This window comes from Denticeps clupeoides, chromosome 13 (genome assembly GCF_900700375.1).
Source record: "Denticeps clupeoides chromosome 13, fDenClu1.1, whole genome shotgun sequence".
NCBI lineage: Eukaryota > Metazoa > Chordata > Actinopteri > Clupeiformes > Denticipitidae > Denticeps > Denticeps clupeoides.
The window spans coordinates 11,485,818-11,509,781 of record NC_041719.1 but is presented as its reverse complement, the minus strand read 5'-3'; the positions used below and the strand labels follow the sequence as shown (position 1 = coordinate 11,509,781).

Genomic DNA, 23,964 nt, shown 5'->3' with positions numbered 1-23,964 from the left:
CTTCCTTCCCTTAAGGCTAGACAGCACCCCCTCCAAATATAAATATTCATAATAACATAATTCATAGGACCATAAATGGACGAAAGCATGAGTCATAATCTAGCAGCTTCATTTCTGAAACATGTGAAACATTCATTCACATAAAACTTGTACTGTCAAAAAAAACCTCAGTGTCAATGTTATAAAAACTGATTTATGTAGACTTGGTGGTGGCTAGTAAAGTAAACTTCACAGTCACAGTTCTATCAACATATAGAATGGAAGAGACAGATTATTTATTCATCCACACTGGGAAATCATTCAGTTGTCCATGAGCTCACATAATCCATTCGTCCAGCAAACATTGACTGAAGCAATTGTAATAAAAAAAAAAAAGCGGCCTATTGGTTAAGGATACACCACCAGTCCATCGAGAATTTATTGTAACTGCAACCAAACCTTTCCCCGAATTTGACCAATCAACATCATCTATTGTGAATGGAGTTCTTCCACTTCCAATGCATGCACACACATGCGCACAGACCAGAAGCATGAGAGATGTACTTAATTTAGCATGTGGGGCAGTGGTGGCCTGGCAGTAATCAGGAATAATCAGAAGGTTCGAATCCCGATCCCGAGGTGCCACTGAGCAAAGTACCGTCCCTACACACTGCTCCCCGGGTGCCTGTCATGGCTGCCCACTGCTCACCGAGGGTGACGGTAAACAGCAGAGGACACATTTTGTTGTGTCACCGATTGCTGTGCTGCTGTGTATCACAATGACAATCACTTCACTTTCAAGTGCATTGGAGGCCAGCAAAATCCGGGAGTGACTGGACAAAGACTGAAATGTAATCTGGGCTAAATTTAATCTACAAAAGGCACTTTATTTTTACATCAATTAATTGAAGAGTCTGCAACTACTATAAAATGAAAAGTGCTAAAGTGTAAAGATGCACAGAAACACTTAACAAAAAAAATTTAATAAAATGCAATTCAAGCCATTTTTATTGAACACAGCCCATAGCCAAGCAAGTAACTTTCTCAGTCTTGAAATTGTGTTTTTTTCTGGGCGTAGCACTTACTGTCGCTTTCCAAGTTTTGTGGGGTTGAAATGGCTTCAGCATGTCTAGTTTTTTTTCTTAGCAAAACCACATTTATCAATTTAAAGGAAAATCTAACTGGCGCCGCATTGGACATTTTAAAGTCATGGTAAAAAAAAAATCTTTGGATGACAGTTCATTATAAAAATAAAATTAAAAATGCCAGAGGTGGTCTGAAATTTCATCTTATGATGGTGAGAAGTGCTAGGAAGCCTGGTGGACCGGGCAGCCTCAATAACCGAGCTGAACAATTTTCATTACTAATTCAGCACCAGCGTATGAAGAGCAGGGCCACAACTCTGACTTCTTATGAAATGGAAAATAATCTCCAGCGTGGAATATAGAAATACTTTAAATAATTAAAAACAAGAGCAGAACACATCCCAATGCAAAAGTGACATTTTACACAGCTGAAGAGTAAAAAAAGAACACTTTGCACTCACACACACTGTGTTGTCAAGATTATGGACAATCAAAGGATTCTCCTGACTGGATCTCAACACAAACCTCTGGTTAATCAAGCATATAATAACTTCAGCACCAGAAAAATGATTCAGCTCTGCCAATAATAATCACACAGCCCGAAGCTGAGCGCCGGCTACAGCCTCCGTCAGATCCCCGACAATCTGCAGTGTATAACTAAGAGGTCAAGTCTGCAACAGCACCTCCAGAAGTGGTGTCAAGCATGTGTCCTGATTCATTGCCATGTAATCCATCAGTTGACAGAGAATGGCCACAGAAGGGGAGAAAAATGCCTTTTTATAACACTGGCAATTTACAGCTTTTCACAGTTGGTTGCTTTCTATCAGAACTAAAAAAAACACCATCTTCAGTCCAACCTGAACCCTGCATTTACAACACAACACGGGTTGTCCAGGTTAGATCGGGAGAAGGTGACTAGAATCCCTGATTTCCAGCTTCCTGAAATGAGAGCACATCAATGTCGCCAATTGGCCCTAAGGCCCCAAAAGCCACATGGAATTACCAGATTGTGGGAATATTTAAACTGAACATAATCTTTAATGCTGAGCGTAGTGCCAAGGACCACATTGAAGTGAACTCACTCATCCATTCATGATCATTTTGCAAATCCATATCTTTTCTCCAAATTATGGATCAGACTTGCTTGCTTTCCAGCAAGTTTTGAATTGAAGCTTTGAATCTGATTGAAGTCAAGTTTATACAGCAAACGTATAAACAACCCTGGCTGTCTCGATGTGCTGTACACATTATATAATGCACTACAATAAAAACAACACAGGAAATCAAGTTTTAACGGTCTAGAGGCAGCTGAGATCAGAGGTCATATCAACACCGTAAACCCTTCTTTAGGTGCATTAAAAAACATTCTTGAACATTTTTGTCTAAAGGTAGCAGCTCTTCGGTGAGTTCTGCTTCAACGAGCCTTTGGAGCCCATGACCTGGTCACCAGCTTTGTAGACCCAGTATTCGAGCCTCATAGTTGTCAATCTCAATCACATCCTTACTCCAGACAGTTTTCCCAACCTCCCACAAAAACAAACTAAAGGAGTGACGGTTCATTTGCTGCCTGATAAATGCCCCCCTAGACCTTCTTCACTTCACCAGTAATTGCATGTATATCAGGAAACCCGGTAAATCCATGCATGTCTGAATGCGAATCCAAAAAGAGGGGGAGAATATTGGCATATTGCTGGGGGAAAGAAAGCACAGGGTACCTTTTTATCCTTAGTGTGATCCTCATCTTTCTTCGTCGCGTCGAGATCAGTGACCCCGCGGGTGAACTCATCTGCGGTGCTGTCAGGAAGCGGCAGCTCCTCTGCGTCAATGTCCGTCTCCTCTGCCACGGTTTTCTCCGCGCCGGTCAACTCGCGGTCTACAAGGAAAAAAAGAAGAATACTGCGAACTGTGCTAGACACGGGATAAGCAGGACTGTCTTAAAAAAACGGAAAGATGACATAGAAGCAAGGGGGAGGCACCGGGAGAAGGAACGGGAATGGAGGAACATGCGGCTTTGTTCCTCTGGGCTTGAGGCGTTCACACTGCGGATCAGTCAGGCGCCGCACGTGCGCCGCGGCCCACTCCAATTCATCATGCCGCCACTAACCAAAACAATTAGCTTGGAAAATACCGGGACCGTGCCCACTTCGGAGCCCTGGCCGCGGGGCCGAGCTGTGCTGCTGCGGGTGACAGGAGCCTCTCGAGTGCCTGGGTGGCGCGTGTGGGTGAGCGCGCTCATCTGCATCTGAAAGGCGTGGAGCGCTGGAGGCAGGCGGAGAGCGGAAGGTGTCGAGATAATCACCCTGAAACCCCGGGCCCAGGCAGCGTGGGGATGGAGTCACCAGCTCCCATCTGATACCACTCAGCTGCTTCATAGTCCATCAAAGGAGCGGCACAACCACCCACCCACCCACCCACCCACGCACACGCTCTCGCACCATCTCTTCTCCCTTTCTCATTACCTTCGTCCAAGATCAAAAGGAAATGCCCACGGTTATTAATAATCGCATCACGGGGGCTCCTTAAACGCTCATTCATTCCGATCGTTGTAGAGAATTTAAAATGAACATGTTGTGACTATATATAAATATTTCCATGCACTTACCTTCCAGTGATTAACTGCCTTAATACATAAAGCATGTTACTGTGGCAAACACCGTACAGTATCTTAATACAAAAACAAATATAAAACTCATAAAACGACTTAATGAATCCCTTCCATATTTTTATGTTTGCACTAGTGTACTTCTTTTGTTTTTGCCTACTTGCACTAGTTTGTCTAGGTTTGCACAGTCCTGGCTTATCTGCACTTTGTGACTTGTCTTGTGTTACAGATTGTTGCACCATAAGCTCCAGGGAACACTGTTTCCACCCTCTGTGTACTGTGTACATTGCTGGACTGACTATAAAGCACTCTAGAATCTTCCATCGTGGTTTGAAGAAACAGAACCGTGGAATGAGATTTTATTCATTTTTGCACACCCGTAATTGAACAACTTACGGACGCGCGCGTGGCAGGGAACGGCGGGCGTACCTGCAACTCCCGTGCAGGTCTTGTCGCTGTCTCCGTCCTCCTGGCCGTCAGCGTTCTGCTGGGTGTGCTGGAGGCTCAGCTTGTGGCAAACCTCAAAGGCCTGCCCCACCGTCCTCACTATCCGCATGGCCTGGCTCTGAATAACAGAAGAAGAGACGCCGTCATTCCCATGCACCAGCCACATCTGCTGGGGCGTCACAAGGAAGATCTTCTTTTAGGGAGAATTATGTGCCAAGTTCACCTTCGTGATAAAACACCATCAGTCTAATGGGGAAGCAAACAGCCTTTCCGATCTGGCACGAGACCAGCCCAGTTAGAGGAGTCAGCATCTGCAGGGTCCACCTCTCCAGGGACAGGCAGCCATGGGGTCATTATGCCTCCCTGGCAGAGAAAGTGGCCGCCACAGCCAGGTGCAGGCGCCATCACATTTCAGAAACTTTGCATGCCAACTTCCATTTTTTGATATTCTGTGGGCCGTGGAGCCATGTGACGGGCACATCTGGAGTTTGTAGCTTTTTAAGACTAACTTTTAGTCTCACAATCAATAGATGTCATTGGTCAAGAGATGTCATCATTTATTAGACAAATAAATGGTAATTGTCTATCCAGGGCAGGCCGCAGATGCCCTCACACAGCGTGAAAGCCTTTGTTAGGAGCTGATAAATGGCCAGGTGCATAACTGAACAATCCGCTACGGCGAGGAACCTCATTAATATTCAAGGGCATTTCCCTGGGCATATGATAATCAGATTTCTGCCGATGACATTCACTTCCCCGAGTGCCACGGCGTGTCAGCTATGGGCGCCCGAATATTGTCTCTGCCGTGCGCACCCCAGAATGATGTGCCAGAATCTCCCTAATTTAGTAAAGTCGTTGCCTTCAGTATGGGACAGGCATCGAGTTCCACATCCACATTCTGCTACATACAATCAATGGCAGGCACAAAGGTCTCTCATTTCCAGGCAAGAGGCGGGCTACAGGATTGCTTTCTGGATGTAATTGCTTTGCACACCTTTGTGCTGAGCTTATGGGCTCACGGAGACTGTGTTTTTATCCTTTTCTGTCATGAACCGGTCGTTACGCTGCTCCATTTGCAACGTCTGTCAATAAGCGCACCAAACTCTGAAGTGCATTACCCCTGCAATGGATCAATTTTACCTTGTTTAACTGAACCTAAGCACCTTCTCACTTACATGGAGAATGAGGTACAATTGTATCTGCAGTGCAAAAAATTTTGGAGTCAATTGTTGGACTGAGGATTTGATTTGGCTCCAGTGCCGATGAAAGTTGTGAATTAAACAATACATTAATTTATGTTATATGACTATATACATATATTAAACCTTGTTACATATATTTCATGTTTAAAAACTTAAATTATTGTTTGTAATGTTTGTTTGTTTGCAATATTTGCATATTTGTTTTACTTGAAAACTTGCAATATTGAGGTCAAAAGCAGACACACAAGCATTTCACTGCAAAGTAAAATTTGAATTTGCATACATTTGTGATACTTTTAGGTTACATCATTGAGAATCTACTGAAAAAAGTGCATCATATACAGAAACAAAATAATTTATATAAATAATGCAATATAACATATCTATAGGCATAAGCAATTAAAATGTATTTGTACATAAAATGTATTAAAATGTAATTGCTTAATATATCTGCATAATATAAATAAATACGAACATATGTACATTTAAAACATAATTAGGTATGGGCCCCTTATTACAGAATGATAAGCTCTCAGTTTTCCGTCTCTATTATGATAATTTGGTTTAGTTTATGATCACATTGCTCCCTGTCCAATGAATTTATCATTACTTGATATGCATATGTGAAAATGTGCAAACTGGAAACAAGAGGCAAGAAATCATTGTTGCAAAATTTCCATTTGACTGTGGGCTATTGTTAATGACGTTTTTTCTCAACTCTTTCTGATCCATCCCATAAGCAAAGCACAGTGAAGCCCTACTGAAATGAATGGGGCCTGTATCATCCTGCTCCAGTATACTGACCAATTCCAAGAAATCCAACCAAGAGCTCATGCCAAACTCCTCCTTTGGTTCACCCACACTTATTTTTGAATCTTCTGACATGACTAATTTAGTGGACTGTGCCTTGGAGCAACACTATGTAATTTCCCCACCGAGGGGCCGTGAGAATGTGATGGTGAGTTGTAATTGAATTTGGAAGCAAAGCACCTGGTCCTGGGACAGGCTCATGTACTGTCCGCCATAATCACCGACTGCTTTACACTCAAACCCTCCACCCACCAGGTCATTTTGCCAACAAGTTGGGAGAAAAAAACTTGTTCTTAGCACTGGGTTCCTATGAATTTAAAATGGCACTGAAATTAACAGGAATGCATTAAGAAACTGTATCCGACACAGTTGAGCGAGATAATGGGATCTCGGAAAACAAGCTATAAATGTCGTGTTTGGCCATCTTGGTCGGTCACAGTCTGCGTAGAGCAATTTGGAGATTACAAGTCCAATTAGAAGCATTTAAATGGGCCCATCCTGATCTGTATCTAATTGACCCAGTTTTACTAAATCTCTATAAAAGTGTGGAGGGACAATAACAGGCCCAATTCTTATTTGCAATGGGTGTGGGGGGCTAATGGTCATTTGGCCCTTTTTTCAAGAAAAAAAATGGATGTTGGCGTGTGTCCAGACGTCACCTCTCAGACTGGCCTCCCCGGACCCCTCCGCCACCATGTAGGGGCCATTAAAATGCCACAGGCAACTTGAGCGCTTGCCCGGTTTTAATCCCACGGCCACCACGTTCATTTAGCAGCTTCTGATAAAGACAGGGCAATTAAACCTGCCTCTTCCTGGAACACAGATTCCCTGGGGTTTACCATGAAGTCTTCCCACTGATCTGGTAGACAACTTCGCTCCCAGGCTTTTATTATTGCACCAGGTCCAAAGGGACAATAGACTGGTTTAAGATTCATTCATCCCACCGAGAGCATTCACCATAGACAGGACTGGGAGAATGGTGTGCTCAGTGAGGTTGAGTGTGTCTGCTGGATATGAGACTGTGCTGAACTGAAATGTCACCACAGATGCAAGGCGGCTCTTTGTAATTCTCTCCTCCATAGAGTGAATGGGAAGACTAATACAGCAGCTTATGAAAAGGCATGATTCAGATTAAGGGCCTGAGGCCTCAGTACCTACCAACTGTGCTGTGCTAAAATTCCATGAAAATGTTTTAATCCGTTTATATATATATTTTCAGTAGTCTTCTATTAGAGTAGATGTTATATTTGGGGCCATATTTATTGATATTCATTAAAAACTATTATCACTATCAGTTGATATTTGCAGACCTACTCCTTTAAAATATAGGGTTTTACATAAATATGGTTTAAGGTATAAGGTTTGTATAAAGAAACTGAATCAGGATTATATATATATTTTACAAAAGAAAATATTACTTGGTAGATAGATGAAATATAAACATGTAATAAAAAGGTCCTGGCAGCAGATAGAGATCTGCAGATGGATAGAGACAGATAGAGGTCTGCAGATGGATAGAAGCTTGTGGTGTGAGGTTTGGTTCTGATGGACTGCAGCCACTTTCCAGAGGGAAGAGTTTCAAACTGTTAAATGCTAAATAAAACTGAACCCACAGAACAGAACTGAATCATCCTTAAACTACATTACCATTCCTTACCTTCTTTTTTGATTTGAAGACGTTGCATCGGAACACATTGCTCTGACCATCTCTGGCAATATAACTAAAGATCTTCAGATCCTGTGAGTCGTGGGACACATAGAATATCCTAGAAAAAAAAAAAGTCCAATTAGTCATGATGTCAGAAACAATTGGAAGATTACAATGATGGAAATGTTTTGTCCTATTTCCTCAGTGTGGGCAATCAGCAACGTTATAAACTTGGACTAAAGGTTGAGTTAGCATAGAACAATTTAGGAATAAAAATGAATACAATTAGGAATAAACATTTAGGAATAAAAATCTATTTAATAAATCAGATTTATTTTCCTCTGGCTAAAAATTCAAGGAGCTAAAATAACGAATCCGTAAATGACTTAACATGGGAAACTGGGCTCACTACAGGGTAAAGTGTAATTGGAGCACATTCAGGCAGACACATTTCACTGCTCTCTGCATGAGGGAAACTCCTGCACCGTACTGGCCAATGGTAGAAGAACAGAATCAAAGTCTTTATGTGACGGGACACCGCAGCCCTAACCAAGTGCCTTGATCCAGGGAGAGAGAAAAAGAATAAATTCATGACTGCATATCAGATAATTAAGACTAGCTAGTATCGAAATTTGTGAAAATTACAGTTGGAATACTAGATAAATGTTACACAATGCAAAGGTCATATTTAATAACCATATATAAGGTCACAATACAAAAACATATATTTCTTGAAATTCATGGTCATCAACAGAAAAATGTAGTAAGAGCATTCAGTGCTGGAATTGCACTCGCAAATCTGTACTCTAACCTTGGGTTTACAGAACAGTAAAAGATCTGAATTACATTCAGCAAATCACTAGATATTCATAGCATCTCAAAAACACCTAAAGATACAAAAAGTGAATCCTGAAGATTACACTGATTGAAAAAAGAGCTCACGTCTATCATTTCTTTTGTACTGTAAGTGTGTGTTGATAAGTAAAAGGCAATTAACAAGTAAAAGGCAACACACACACACACACAATATGCTGCAAAGAAAGAAACACGGAGTTCACGTGTATATTATCCTGGCAAGTAAATTAAAACCGGCAGCGGCAGGAAACACACAGTCGTACTGTGTGGTGCTGCGGAGTGGTAAGGACAGTAGGAGGACATGATGACAGTGAGTGATCTGATGAAATACGACGTTTGATCCGCGACGGAGGGCTTGCACTTGTTCAGTGGAAGCATTGGCCAGTTCACACGTACCCATCCGCAAGTTCTCCTATTAGCATTATGATAAATGGTTATGTTTTTAACAATTTGCATATCTTTCAAAGCAAGGGGAGCCTTTCACCACCAGTAATGAGTTCGCTAAAGGCTGAAACCTGGCTGACCTTTACTGGCTGAGCTCTGACCTCCAGGGAGAGCCACTGAAAGTCATCGCCCCGAGCCGATAGCTACAGCCTGCGAGTGCTGATTCCGAGATTCCGGTTAAACCCGGCCTCGGCCATCGGGAGCTGGCAGGAGCACGTGACCCCGTAATCCGTGACCTCTGCAGCATGGCGCTACTGAACCTGCAGCACGGCACACATTCCGCCGGGGAGGAAAAATGCTCAGGTGAGCATAAATGAGGCGACTGCACTTCCTGCCTCGTTAATTCCATTCCTCTGTCACCGTTGACAACCCTGCCCGTGTGTCAACTCAGCCTTTTCAGAAGATGACACATGGTGTGCAAGTGCTTTGCCTCTCCATTCATCAAATCTGACAGGACAACAGGTGCCAAAATCTCCTGCGGCACAGACGTCTTAACTAATGTAACAAAATGGCCCAGGCAGGACTTGTGGCTTGGGGGACTGAGAAAAGGTTTCTACAAAACCCATTTGTTCACAAAATAAATGACTCTTGCTGCTACTGCCATGCCATCCAAGCTAGACCGGCTTTGACCAGCTCAACTGAACTAGTGTCTCTTTTATCGCAGTCTTAGCTTTGATATTTATGGAATTCTGACATGACAGTAAAGACAGCACAACTGATTGAGGTGGACACAAGACATATGATCCATGACAGTCCCTTTCACATGCTGCATTAATCCGTCCCTTTCCATTGCCACGGTTATAGCATACGTGTAAGAAAAAATGGCACTTATAGTCATCCATGTAAATGATTTAAATATGATATTCTCTTAAAAGACAATGTGTGGTAACCATTAAAAATTAATTGCATTAAATCAATATTCTGTGTGGTCAATATTTTGTATACTTGTAGTAAATCCATGCAAGCCTTTTGTGCATTAGTGGTGCATTAGAGTTTGGCTGCTTTTGAGTGAATTATTTGTTGCCAGACACAGAATTTGCCTTCTGTTCATTCTGCCTCCAACTTAACCCTTCGTTCAACAATACAATTCTTTTGAATGTAAATAGAGTTTTTTCTTCCAGACTGGCTCTGCACTGTACACAGAACTAAAGTATGTTATGAAGAGTAATTAACCTTACATAATTAATTTTCATTATCTTACAAAAGACTTTCTCAGTTCAAAGTGTGTACTAATCTGTTTAATATCCTTTTAAGTTGGTATTTAGCTGATAAGAGCAGAGTGGAAGACATTAAGAGATGGATTTTGCTGCCATCCCACTACGGCCATACTGAATAATTAACGCCCTTTATTATCAGTTTTTTCCACTCACAATGTGGCCTGTGATTGTTGCCTCTGGTGCTGTGCCCCAGCCCCGGGTGGCAACAAAAAGGAGAAATGTCATCAGCGACTCTAAAGCAGGGTGCCATGGGGCTGCTATCACACCTCGGTAACAAGAGGGGCATTTTCAAATGCCACCCTATCCTTTGGCTGCCCACAATCACACCCGCTTTCCAAAGGGCAAATTTTGTCAAGTTGGGCAATGCACTGCTGTGAAAACTGTGGTGAAGACTTTGCAAAACAAACACTTTTGGTAAAAAAAAAAGCAATTTGCAGTATGACTGCGTGCTCTGTTTTAATATAAATACTGACGTTGACATTTCTCTGTATGAATCCCCAGAGTCATGGAAACCAGACAGACGTTGTCAGGGTGCAATGGTGGAATTCAGAGGGGATGATTAATCAATGTTGGGTAGAAAAAAAAAAGGCAGGGCACACAGCGCTCTGTTAGCAGAATGAGAGGACTGTGAGGAGAGCAAACATCGCATGTCAACAGTCGATCCACCCCAGAAAGCCCTACAAAACAAGCAGAGCGCGATCTTCCTCCTCCCCGCTTTTCACATCTCTCCATCATCGTCTCCTTAGACTTTGCACAAAACAAAATGTTCTTGTGTGCAGTACTGTCACAAAAATATCACTACATTGATTTACTTATACTCAAACCTTACTAAAACAACATGAAAAGGGCAGGGCTCGAAATACATATCAGGGCATACATGAAATAAGAAAAAATGCTTTAATTGCATGATTATACTAATTAATTAGCCACAATATTAAAACCTAATATTGTGTTTGTCCTCATCTTTCAGACAAACACCTTTGAAACACTGAAGCATGGGCTCTGACATAAGCAGAAGTTGTGAGGAGGAGCCAACACGATGGTTTGGAGTCGATGCCTTGAACAAGGTCTGCAGCCATCTTTAAGTGGGTGGTATCTGTCATAGTGACACCCACAAGATTCCACAACCTACATTTTTCTCTATGCTTTAGCAGAACATTGTCAAGAAACCGTACGCCTGCACCGACTTGCTCAGATTTTCACAAGAAATGAATAATAAGGCAAAGTATCTAACCCTTAAAAAACAGCAAATAGAAAATACGCACTTGAATGAGGAGGTATTTTGGGTGATTCAATAAAGGCATATTTCAAAATCAAACCAAATCGTTTTTTTTCCCCCCATCACATCACATGACACCAATACACAGATACAGTGCATGGACATGAAATTCTCGTGTGCAAAGCTTGGTCCGGGACCAGATGCTGCAGTACCGTCTGTCTGACTGTAGCAGTTTGAACAGTTTGTGGCTGGGGTAATCTTGTAATCATTTACAGGTCAAACAATGTTCTAAAATACATTTTGGCATGTGCCTAGTGGGGAGGCATGACATCTCATGATGTCTCGTGACACATAACATAATGCTTTTAGAAATGCAGGAGAAGGAGAGCATTTGCTGCATCTCTGTAATGGAAGCTAACAGCTCAGAAGTCCCCTCTGCCAGTTTAAGACTCTCGTCTGTAAGGGCCAGTGAATTAAGATCCAGCCAGACTAGTATTTCAAGCCTTGTCAGCAGGTAGGAGCGAAGGACTTGTCAGTAAGCTCTACGCACCTCCATAGCCACGTCCACAGTTTCCATCTGAGCCTGCAGGAGGCAGGAAATAAAGAGCAGCACTGTCACCGCCCACATGTTTGCAGTGTAAATAGTGTGATGCTGTCCCTTTGTTTAGTCACATCCCTCAACTGCCCACCTCACCCTGATGTTACAGCATCTAGAGGAACGCTTTGAGGGTACAGTGAACTGGGCCAACATGACCAACTGGCACTTCAGGTGACATTCGCAACATCTCTCAGATCACTGTTACCCACACATACCCGCGGCTCTCAGCAGTGACTCTACAGGAAGCACCATTTCAAAGGTGACCATGCGCAAGATAGCATAGCTAATGACCTGTTTCAGATGGGTTGCCATTTTTTTTTTGCCAAGGCAGGGACATATTTAACACAGCATTTACATTTATGGTATTTAGCAGATGCCCTTATACAGAACAGCCAACAGCAGATGATCTTCAGCCTGACATCAAGTTGGTTGATTCTTTGATGGTAAAAGTAATTTCTTGGACAATCATGACTTCAGAAAGAACCACGACCACAACTAACAAGTACTCAGCCATGATTGAAATTCACACGCAAATTGAGGCCCTACTTTCCTGGATTTTGACCTGAGATTGTGACATGGTGGAGTTTTACTGTTGAACTATACATTTCTAAACAATATTTCAAAATGCAATGAGAGATGCTTATACAATATCTTATTTACTGTACAGGGTTTAAAGTGACAATCCTAAATTATGTAAGTGTATGATTCATAAATATGAAGTGATTCAATCTAATTATCAATGCTGAAGAAAAAGCACTTATTTGCATGGCACCACAGACAAAATTCTGTCTTGTCTCAGCAACCGACGACCATTTCTGTAATATAAAGTGCACAAAACAAGTGAAATGCCTGAAGGATGTTATTGATGTTCCAGGATTTAAGGAGGCTCAGGAGCCGATGGGGATATCTGGACTTTTAATTAGCAAAAAATAATACGCCCTCTGTTCAGAAAAAAACATCTTCCTTTTCTACGGGCATAAGCACATTCTTGTGCTGTAACACACACGTGCAGTAAAAGTGATTAAGTACTTTTTGTCAGAAGAGAACATTTTAGCTACCATTATGCCTTGCTAATATGTGTGTCAACATCAGTGAACATATTTCGCAGACATATATGGTCATGAAATGATTATGAAAATCTGGCTTTTCATAAAACAGTTGGGGCCATAGTTCCAGATCCGCATCAAAAACAAAAGTGACGGTGGGAAATACTGCCACCACAGCAGGAATTGCAGAACAGTTCTGACTTAACATGAAGGATGGGGTAATTTTGTGGTAATTTTTGCAAATATTATGCAACAGGATTGAAAATATGCAGCTTTGTGAAAATATGATAATATTTTGCGTGAAAAGTTCAGAACAAGATGCTTCCTTGGGCGGCAACCCATGGTGCTCATACCTCAACTGAATGTACCTCATGTACAGAGGGGTGAAAGCACCACTATCTCTCTTTTGCAGTCATCTTGGGACCACAGCCACTAGTATGTGTGGTTGTTTAGAGGTTGTGGTTTGGTTGTTTTATTAGCAACGTTTTGATATGGCTTATACAATGTGGACGGAATGCTGATTCTATGTAAGCTTACCTGTCCTCCATGCTGAACCTGGCTTTTATAGAATGGCGTTAGGTAGCCTGTGCCGTTACAGTTACAGGCCATGGTCACACACTGCTGTTAAAGTGCTCCACCTGAAAAGGGTTAAAACGGTGCATTTGTCTTGGACAGCCGTCGCGCGAGTGTTCCTCCGGCCATGGTATGCAGTTACAGGCCACTGGAGTAAAGGACGAACACTTCAAAGTGTGCATAGGAGGCAGAGGAGGCGGGGCACTGAGACATCAGCCTCAAGCCCGGTTAACTTATCACTACCATGCAGGCCACTCTGAGGAGGAGGTTCTGCTGGGGACTGTGGGAGTGATGAGCTGCAGTTCCTTCGCTCCTGCGGGCCCCGAGCGAGTGTTTCACCGTCGATGGAGAAGAGCAGAGCGCCTCCCTCATCTGGACAGGGACGCTACATCATCATCGGTAGCTCCGAGTGCACAGGCAATTGGGGAGAGGCAGAGGATGTGCGGCGCTCAATTCATTAGTGAAGCCTCAGTGCTGGCAAAGCCTCCTGTGACTTGTTAGGCAGTAGAATATGCAAAGTTTTACATGTATACATCAAGAATGGATGAATTCACCAAAGAATGAATTTGAATAGCGGTGGGTATTTTCAGCTACTTCATGACTTGAAACTAATCACAATACAGAGGTCATAATCCAATATATGCAAATCAATCAACATGGCTATTCTAAAATTGCAACACAGAGGTTGTGCTATGTTATGACATGGATTGATAGACCAGATCATGGTCTTTGCTAGTGTGTGCTAGTGTTGGGTGTCAGTGAACATTTCATTACAGCATTCATTACGTTAAGCAGTGGTGGCTAGATATGGCCCTGATCTCAACCAACCATCAGCAATCACTAAATCATGTGATGTAAATGGCTCTATTACTCATATGGGACATAGGGCTGGTATATTATTTGTCCTGTTCTGTTCTATAACAACAACAATAATTTATCCTGAAATACTCATTCAGAATTGGGTGTCCAGTACAGACCAAAAGCTTGGACACACCTTCTCGTTCAATGTGTTTTCTTTATTTTCATGACCATTTTATAGAATGGCGTTAGGTAGCCTGCGCCGTTACAGTTACAGGCCATGGTCACACACTGCTGTTGTGTTCATTGGTTCATTGGCTGGATTCTCACTGAAGGCATCAAAACTATGGATGTACACATGTGGAGTTATGTACTTAACAAAAAGTGGAGACCTGGACTCCACAGTCACCGGACCTGAACCCAATCCAGATGGTTTGGGGTGAGCTGGACTGCAGAGTGAAGGCCAACAATTGGCCAACAAGTGCTAAACACCTCTGGGAACTCCTTCAAGACTGTTGGAAAAGCATTTCAGGTGACGACCTCTTGAAGCTCATCGAGAGAATGCCAAGAGTGTGCAAAGCAGTAACCAGAGCAAAGGGCACATTTTGGAGAAACGTTTTCAGTTATTTCACCTTTTTTTGTTAAGTAACAGACTGATAGAATTGAGAATCTAAGTCTAAATTTCAAATTCATTTTATTTGTCACATACACAGTCATACACTGTATGATATGCAGTGAAATGCTTTAGCGACTGCTAAAGACCACAGTATTGCAAATATTGCAAGTATACAGTGAACCAATATGCAAATATTACAAACATGACCAAATATTACACTTTAATGTAATAAAAAATATGTGTAACAGGTAGGGTGAAGGTGTGCAAATGAGTAAAGTGAAAGTAACAGTCTAGAGGAGCCTGTTTTTGTTTTATTCAATACAGAGTATGTGACAAATATTTGGTGGAATGTTTTATTTATTTATGCTAAAATATGGCATCATATGTAAAACATTTATGCACTAAAACCCATTTAAAACACACACCTAAACATGGATTACATAATTATAATTAGCACAGCCCTAAATCTGTTATAAAAAACTAATTACTGCATTTCATTGGTTAAAAGGATATCAAGTTATCGTATGAAACATTTTGTTGAGCAAATGATGCACTTTCGGAAAACTTTGATTGCTCCTATTAAGAGGACCAAAAGTGAGACATAAACAAACAGAACAGACTGTGCAAGGCCACTTGCTTTCTGGCAGAATATGAATTGGCCACAATATGTATATTATATCACTTTCAATCAGACGTCATGTCAGCGGTTTCAGCAGTTTTCAGGCCCGGCTCAACCCACTCGCCTGATGAAAATGCCGGCGGAATGTAATCAGAGTTTGCCAAGGTCGTCCGGCAGCTCGCCTCCTTTGACATGCTCACTCCTCGACTCCGCCTCTTTAAATCTGACAAGCCGCGGAGCTGTAATGCCATTCTGAATGGCAGCATGGAGGGCAAAAAATCCATCTTGGGTCCTAACGAATGCTCTCTGGATGAACTTGTCTCACTTATTGTAAGGCGCAATGACAAGCTTCCTGCTACCCCTAATGCTGTCTGATGGCAGGGAAGCCTGAATACGCTTTATACGCTTCTACTCGCTTGGATGAAAGGGTACACAAAAGTGAAGTCATTCATATCCATTTTTTTTAAACACTGTTCTTGTTTCGCTTCCCAATGAGGAACCTGTGCCACGTTATTTCACTGAAACTAAATGCCACAAATTCGTTTCTAAAGTGGTTCCACAACTTTTTAACCACAGACCCATGATGTAAAGAAATAAAGACATTCCAAGAAATGAATGTATTCCGGCATTTTGCATGGTTTGCTGTGGCATGCTGAGCTCCTGAAATCCAGCCCCAGAACCTGTGCGGTGGAAAAGGGGTATGGAAGACAATACTTGGCCCCCCAAGTAAAACCTTACACTTTGTCCTGCTGAATTCATGTTGTATATTTCAAGCGGTGGTACAGCATGAGTGTTGATCTTTACTATTGTCACACCTTGGAAAAAGGTGGCCACCAAATACATAAAAAAAGTGTAATGTAAAGTGCTTTGAGATTATAAATTATAAAGAAAGAAAAGAAAGAAAAGAAAGAAAAGAAAAGAACGAATGAGACGAGCAGTCCTCTTGTATCTGGGATTTTTGGCAAGAAATTAATTAGATAAGTGAAGTGTGAACTATTTTCACATCAGCCCAAGTTCTGACAGCAACTCTTTCATAGTCCTTTGCTAGCGGCGATGCGGGATTAAACATGCAGTTTAGCATGCAGGTTAAAATCTGCACGTCTTGGGAAGACAGATGTCCCACATTTAAGTCACGAATCAAGAAATGACAGAAATGCCACTAAAATGTTTTTAACTGCAGCAAGCTGATTTATTAAAGCAGAAAATCTGGATTAAGATGTTGGAACGAGGTTTGTCTTTTAATCCTGTAATGCAAAGCTTGTCAAAGCCTCACTTCACAGGTCTGGAAGTCTTGCCATCAAAATACTGTGCATGTAGCCAAATTAAACACAGCTTCAGTTTTCCACACGTGAAATGTACACTGGGTGGCTGGATCTCTTATCAGGGTGTAGAAAGAAGAAAACAAACTGTCAAGCAACAGAAAATAAACAGGAAACTGACTGTGCTCATGGGGATTCAGAACTGTATGTGGAACAGTGAAACAGTGTCTACTCTGCAATGGCAGTGCAGTAGCTGCAGTCTTCTCTTCGGGTTTTTTGGTCTTGTTTTAATTCTATATCGGCCTTTTCGGTTTAAAAAGTGATTTATGGAACAGAATTTTACAAGATAAAACTCTGTGGTGGGAACTTAACTGGAGGCCTTAAAGATGCCCAAAATGTTCCAAAACAAGAATCCAATGCAAGGAACATATTTAATAAAAAGAACTGCTCTTTTCATAGCTGCTTTGTTCACTATTGTCATCATCAAAAGCTGCTTCATAAGATGCTCATTAACATGAGTGAATGATGATGAATGCTTTCAGGACTGTTGGAAAACCACCCCCCGTTGTCTAACTAAAGGTTTATTACATAACCTCACGTGGGATATTTCACAGTCCCGTGTCTTCAGTTTTAATCTATAAAAAAATTATCCATAACTGAGTAGGTGTGTCCAAACATTTGGCTGGTAGTGTATTAACTAATTTACAACAGTTATTTCCCTTTGAGGATACTTAAAATCTGAATGAATCTTACAATTCTTTTTAGAGACACACAGACAGGGTTTTGGCCGGGCATGATGGGAATTTACCCACACAATGACCCCTTTGCTAATCTCTCTGTAATTACAGATGAAGAAAGCTACCTCACACCAGTGAGGTTAAAGCCACAGGGCAGAGGGGACAGAGCAAGAGCTGCACTCGCTGCCGCTCTTTTTGCAATTCCCTTATCACAGTGCTGTGTTGAAATTAATGTTGAAAATCAGCATGGACAGAAGGGTACTTCAAATGAAGATGTCAGATTCCATTTATATATTTATTATTTTCCTGCTTCATCAGGAATGTAGGAAAAACAGACAGAGGGAATGGCTGCCAGCTTCTCCGGTGGTCCCCGCTTGGCAGGAAAACCAGTGAGAAGACAGAAACATAAAAAAACATCAGTATTCAGAGGTGTGAACGCAGTGAGACTGTGTGTGTTTTTTAAGGCTCTGATGTAAGTGTATGGGTGGCTGAATAAAATTAAGATCAGGCAATAAAAAAGCAGCCTCTCTAGGATTTTGCGATAAACTTTTGTGATTGTTGCGATCTAAAATAAGTTAAAGCAACTTTAGTGAAATGTTGCAACAAAAGGTAGAGCAGGGTAAGGTTGCTGTGAAACTGCTGAAATAACTTTCAAATTAGATTTGTTTTAAATTAATATATAATTAAAATATTGTAATTATGATATTTAATACTTTTTATTTGAATAAATTCACTGTTGATAAATTCACTCTGAAATGGCTATATCTGTCTAGAAGAATTGTCACGTCTACGGACTTACGAGGGAAGGAAGCGCAGAGGTCTGACATACTGGGAAGGGGTTTTTATTATACAACAAACTCAAAGAAATACAAATAAACAATGGCGCGATGGCCAAAAACAGTTTAACATAAATCAAGAACTGAAACAAACCCGTAGGCGTGTGGCGATTGCCAGAACTCAAAACACATAAAACTAAACAAGGTCAAGTTCGTGCATAGAGTTCACGAAAATGCCAGCGACCCCGAACGGGCGGAAACTTCCGGCATTTATGGGGCGTCAGGATTGGGTTCCGGTGTGGAGCCCAGCTGCAGGCAATCCTGACAAGAATACATAAATGAAAAAGAACCTGGACTTAATAAAGTTCAAAACACGTACAAAAACTTGTTTTTAGTGATCTTACCTTCCGCGTGTAATTCAGTAACACAGAAGTACAACTGATTACGTTTGAGTAACTGTGATAGGTCAAAAATGGGGAGAAAAAATAATGATTTGCAAAAAAGTCAATATATGCAAATTGGCTGAATTTGCATTAATTGTTGTGTTTGCAATACCGCAAAGTCCTGGAGGAACTAAAAAAAGGTGTTTTGAGGTTAAAGATTGTAATTGTTATTTAAGGGCCCTGTATTATTAAAATTTCAATTTTTGAGATTATTTAACATGAATAAGAGTTCCCTTTATAGGTGTAAAGAGTGCTTTGGCCACTCTGCTTCGCCGTTCTGAGAGTGCCAACTCAAATGGCCGGATCTGGACCGTCGTGGCTTCCAAATGCGCGAAGTATTCCAATTAGATGTGAAAATGAGCACAAATGTGTTTTTCTAGTTCCTTCATGTGAGACGTTGTTGAAACAGCGGGTTCATTTTACCATTTTCTGGAAAAACACAGACACAGGTTCCTAGTTGCGGCAAACATTGTGGTTGGTGAGTGGTGTTTATGTCATTTCTGTGAATGCCTGCTTAACCTCTATGGGCCACTCTCCTATACATTATCATTTAAAGTGACACACCAAAGCATCACGTCCTGGGGAAAATATGTTATGGGACTGGCTAAAAGTGGCTATAATTCTGTGACCGATATGAAAGTGTAAAAAAGACCATGTGGTGTGGGAGAAGAGAATAGAGTGTGTAGAAAAAACTCTTTCTCCCTCCACACAAAGCACTGTATTCAACCACTCCAATTTGATGTTACCTGGCAGAAAGAGGCATGGCACAGTAGAGGTTAAAAATGAAAAGTTTCTAATTTATTAACACCGGTAAATAATTATTGTAGTTACATGTGAATATTGAATGTAAAAAGGTACCAAGGTTACAGAGAAAATAAAAATGAGAAGAAAGAGTAAAGAGGGAGAAGAGAAAGAGAGGGGGAGAGAAAGGCTCAGAAGCCTTCCGGCTTCCGATGGAAAACCCCCTGAGCAAGAAAGCTCAAAGGCCCTTTTTCCACATGTGAGCAGACTTTTATACCCCTGGCCTACAAGAAGTTGTCACTGGCCTACAGGAAGTTGTCACTGACCAATCAGAACCTGTTGTTTCTGATGTCACGCCCCCGGTGCCTCCCATTTGGGGAAGACAAAGAGGGTGGGCGGTCCTGACGGCTGATACTTCACACGTAACCGTCAGATAAAAGACATGTAAAACAGAGGTGTCGACTCTTCACGCACAACCATCCACACAGGAATGTCACACTTCCCCCTGCAGACATCTGTTATGCAAGGCAAAAGCAGGCTCCCGTGATGTCCATTCTTACAAAAGCAAAAAAACTTTTCATAAAAGGGGACTTTTAAAGAGTTCAATCATAAGACAAGGCATGACTGGATAACAGATAAAAAATGTTTATATTGAATGGAGAACTAGTTTACACATATGCATAAGTGAGCTGTGAGTGAAGTTAATAATTTCTTAAAAATAAAAAACAAATGGGTCCTGGAATTAATTGAATGGTCAGGTTCAATGTAACATGTAGCACTTTATTTTCTGCTTCAATGCATCAGTTCTTAGGAAAGATCAATATAATTAGTAATCCCTAAAGAGACTTTTTAAGCCTGTTCCACCTTATTATCACAGCGTGAGGAAGAAATAATTCTAAGCTTTAAAAGGTCTTTCCGCTTGTTGCGTCTGAGGTCATTTCCAGATTCAACTTTCTGACCCCAGAGGAACACAGCAATGGTAAAACTAGAGAACTCACTATTTGTTTGCAGCACATTAACATACAACCAAAGTTTGAAGATGTGGATGCACATATTAAAGCTGGGCAATACAGCTTTTTTTTTCAGCACAATTTTGGTTTTAACCAAAGAAACCAGATATAATAAATAGTATAAAATATGATTTTTGCTGCCTTCCTCAGCTCCATCTTCAGCTGTGTGTTGCTTGCGTATCTCAGCGCCTCAGCAGCCGGGTGTGTCCGTTTAAAAGTAATGTGGAGCTGAAGAACTTTTCATTTCTATCATCTAACTGAAGCTCTAGCCAGGCTCGGGCTTGCTGATGATGTGAAAAATGAATGCTGAGGAGGTAAAGAGGAGGCTAGCCTCAGGTGATTACGTTTCGGTTGCACCAGCAACAAAAGCAGCTCTGAGGAGTGGAAAATGTTTGACCTTTTTATTTGTACAAGCTGGTAGGTGGAGTCAACAGTACAACACACCAACCTTTTTCTTACTGACTAACTAGATCGCGGCTTCTCTTATTCTCCGGCACTGTACGTCCCACCTACGCTAAACTGTGTACTTCCATGTAACACACATCGCAATGTTAACAATTTGCATAAACCCATAAACATTAAATCCACACAATTACCTCAGAGATCATTGATCACAGCCTCAGGGCAGAAAAGGAGACACCTGCAATCTATTACCGTTCCCTTCTAGGATAATATATTCCATCCTCACATGGAAGGCAGCCATTGTGGAATCTTGCCTCTGCCCGTGTTCGGAGCTAAACAAGCGGCGGGTCAACGCGGGTTTCAGGAATTGTCTGTGCATAATGGACATCCAAAATCCTTTACTGTACTTTAATGTGAAAAAAAATATATATATAAAAAAATGGCTGAATGATTGGTTTGCCAACACATCAGGAATTCAAACCACATGATAGTTAAAACCCGATTCTCATGAGCACCCTGTAGCAAAAAGCAACAAGCAGATTAAATTTGTCCAACAGACGCAAGCCTTGAGAAGCAAATGAAGGGACTCTGAAGGCCTCTTCCACAGGCTACAAACATTTAGGCAGAATGCAGCTCATCTCTTAGGGATGATTCTCTATGTGATGTCCCAAAATCCTGAGACATTCTGATAACATTTTGGTAAAGTTACTTTATCCCCATAACTTGTGGTCAGAGCTACAAACAAGTGCATGTAGTACTTGTCGTTCCTTACTACTGGGTACTTCAATATAAAGTTATGACAAAAGCCATACAAGCAGTTGGAAAACTTGCCATTAGAGGCACTAGTCTCACTTGTTAAAACAAACTTCCACAATAGAATTCTGTGAACTCTAAAAGCATTCAGACAAAAGGATTGAACCAAATAGTTCAACGTATAATACTGTGCAACACTAAAATAAAACAATGTTTATGCAATACCAATATATGCAACTAAAACGACCAAGATGGTGTGATGCACGGGACAACAATGTCACAGGTCTAAAAGCTAACACAAGTGCTGTTAAGTTTAACATATGTTAGCTAATACTTGTTAAAATGTGGTGCATTGTATGAATATTTTAATTAAGCCTGATGCATTATTCAAAGAAACCTAAATAATCTGAATTAGAATGTCTAGGTAATGATAATACTTTGCTCTGAATTTGATTGAAAGTAGTAAAAAGATCACATTGCAATGTTTTAAATGTCTGCAAAACCTTCAATACATTAAAATGAAATAGGACAAGTAAAAGTGCAAATATGGAAGTTTTACAGAATACAGAATTTTTAGCATTTAGGTTTCATTTTCCAGAGAATCGCCCTTAGACATTCTGTTTCAGGCCAGACTACACCCACATTTAGTCTTTTGTGTGGTCTTCAAATTCATGCACTTTCATCTGTTTCCCCAGCAGAGATGTTTGCTCACTTCTTCCATATGGATTTACAATAATACAACTGCTCCATGCTTGCCTTGCTGTGAAATGGCTTTAGAGTGTGAGTGTGTGGGGTGATTAATGCTGCAGACACACCATTGCTCTCCCCTACCCCACCCATTTTTCATCAAATCTGCCTGAGCCACGCAATCCCAGGACCAACGGCTAGGAAAGGCAGGGAAACGAGAGGTTGCTGCCTGGCAACGGCTACCTTGTGAAAACGTCTCTGCCCTCTGAAAGTGCCCGGTGCAGCCCCCTTGAGCACGAGGACAGATCACCTCAGGGACTAATCCTGTGATTTGAACTCTTGCCGTAACCCTTCATTACTGTGGCCAGGAAAAGACATGTTGAGACAATAAACAGTTTAATCTCAAAAGCAACAGTCCAGAGCTACCATCCTCACTGAAAAGGTACAATTTCACTGAAAAGTATTGTTGTTGTATGATGCATAGAGTTCATCACAGAGGGGGCCAATGTCTCTTGGGCCCAAGAGACATTGACCCAACGCTTTCACACACTACCCAAGTTAGTCAGTTTTATGCTATGTTTAGACTGTAGAAATTGTAAAATTTTGTAAAATAACCGAATAATGAGGTTAGTGAAATATCTGCCACGGCCAAAAAACACCTATTCACTGCTTCAGAACCGCTGCAGTCAGGTATAGAAAAATAAATATGGGTTGACCAGACGTAACATGCCATCCATCTAACGTGTATGTATTTGGACTGTGGCAGAACATCGGATGACATTTGTCGGAAACAAACAACCAAGTGTTAAGGCTGTGTATTTTTCACTGCTATAAAGCAGGAGGCTTAAACACACTCACTCATTACCTCATTTACACACTAAGTCTTTATGCAGGATTATGTTAGCCGAGCATGACAAGTCTTTAGGAAAAAAAAAAAAAACAGGAAATTAGCTTGACTCGAAATTCAATTGCAGCACAGACAAACACATAAACAGAAAAGAAATACACAGAGAATATAGGCAGACACGACATAACATACCATTAACAAATCCAGAGATGTTTCCAAACCCTTGCACACGAGCTCTACATACAGTTCTAGACCGCACTCAAATAGAAGTATAAGAAAATGTGGATTTAATGTAGATTTATCCATTCATGTAACATAAGAGACGCGACTCTCTGCTTCACTGTGCAATTTATGTAACTATATTTCAGAGAATCATTGAGAACCTCTCAGTAGATTATTAAAATGCACATACAAGGAATAGTAACATGGTGTTGCCTAAAAAAGAACCCCAATGTTTGTATAGATAGAAAAAGGATTTTTTCGATGGCTCAGCACTCAGCAATTCTTGTCATTTTAAAAGCATATTATAACACAAAAATCTGCCATTTACA

The 23,964-nt window shown here is 41.2% G+C and overlaps 1 protein-coding gene across 1 annotated transcript in view; it reads right to left on the bottom strand.

The window, feature by feature from the left end:
- The window catches only part of nos1apa (nitric oxide synthase 1 (neuronal) adaptor protein a), a 69,985-nt gene that overhangs the window by 22,899 nt on the left and 23,122 nt on the right, over positions 1–23,964 (bottom strand). The window contains exons 5-7 of the mRNA XM_028999777.1: positions 7,783–7,891; positions 4,096–4,231; positions 2,780–2,937 (exon numbers count right to left, since the gene is read on the bottom strand). Coding sequence (XP_028855610.1) covers positions 2,780–2,937; positions 4,096–4,231; positions 7,783–7,891 — 403 coding nt within the window. The remainder of the gene's footprint in view (positions 1–2,779; positions 2,938–4,095; positions 4,232–7,782; positions 7,892–23,964) is intronic.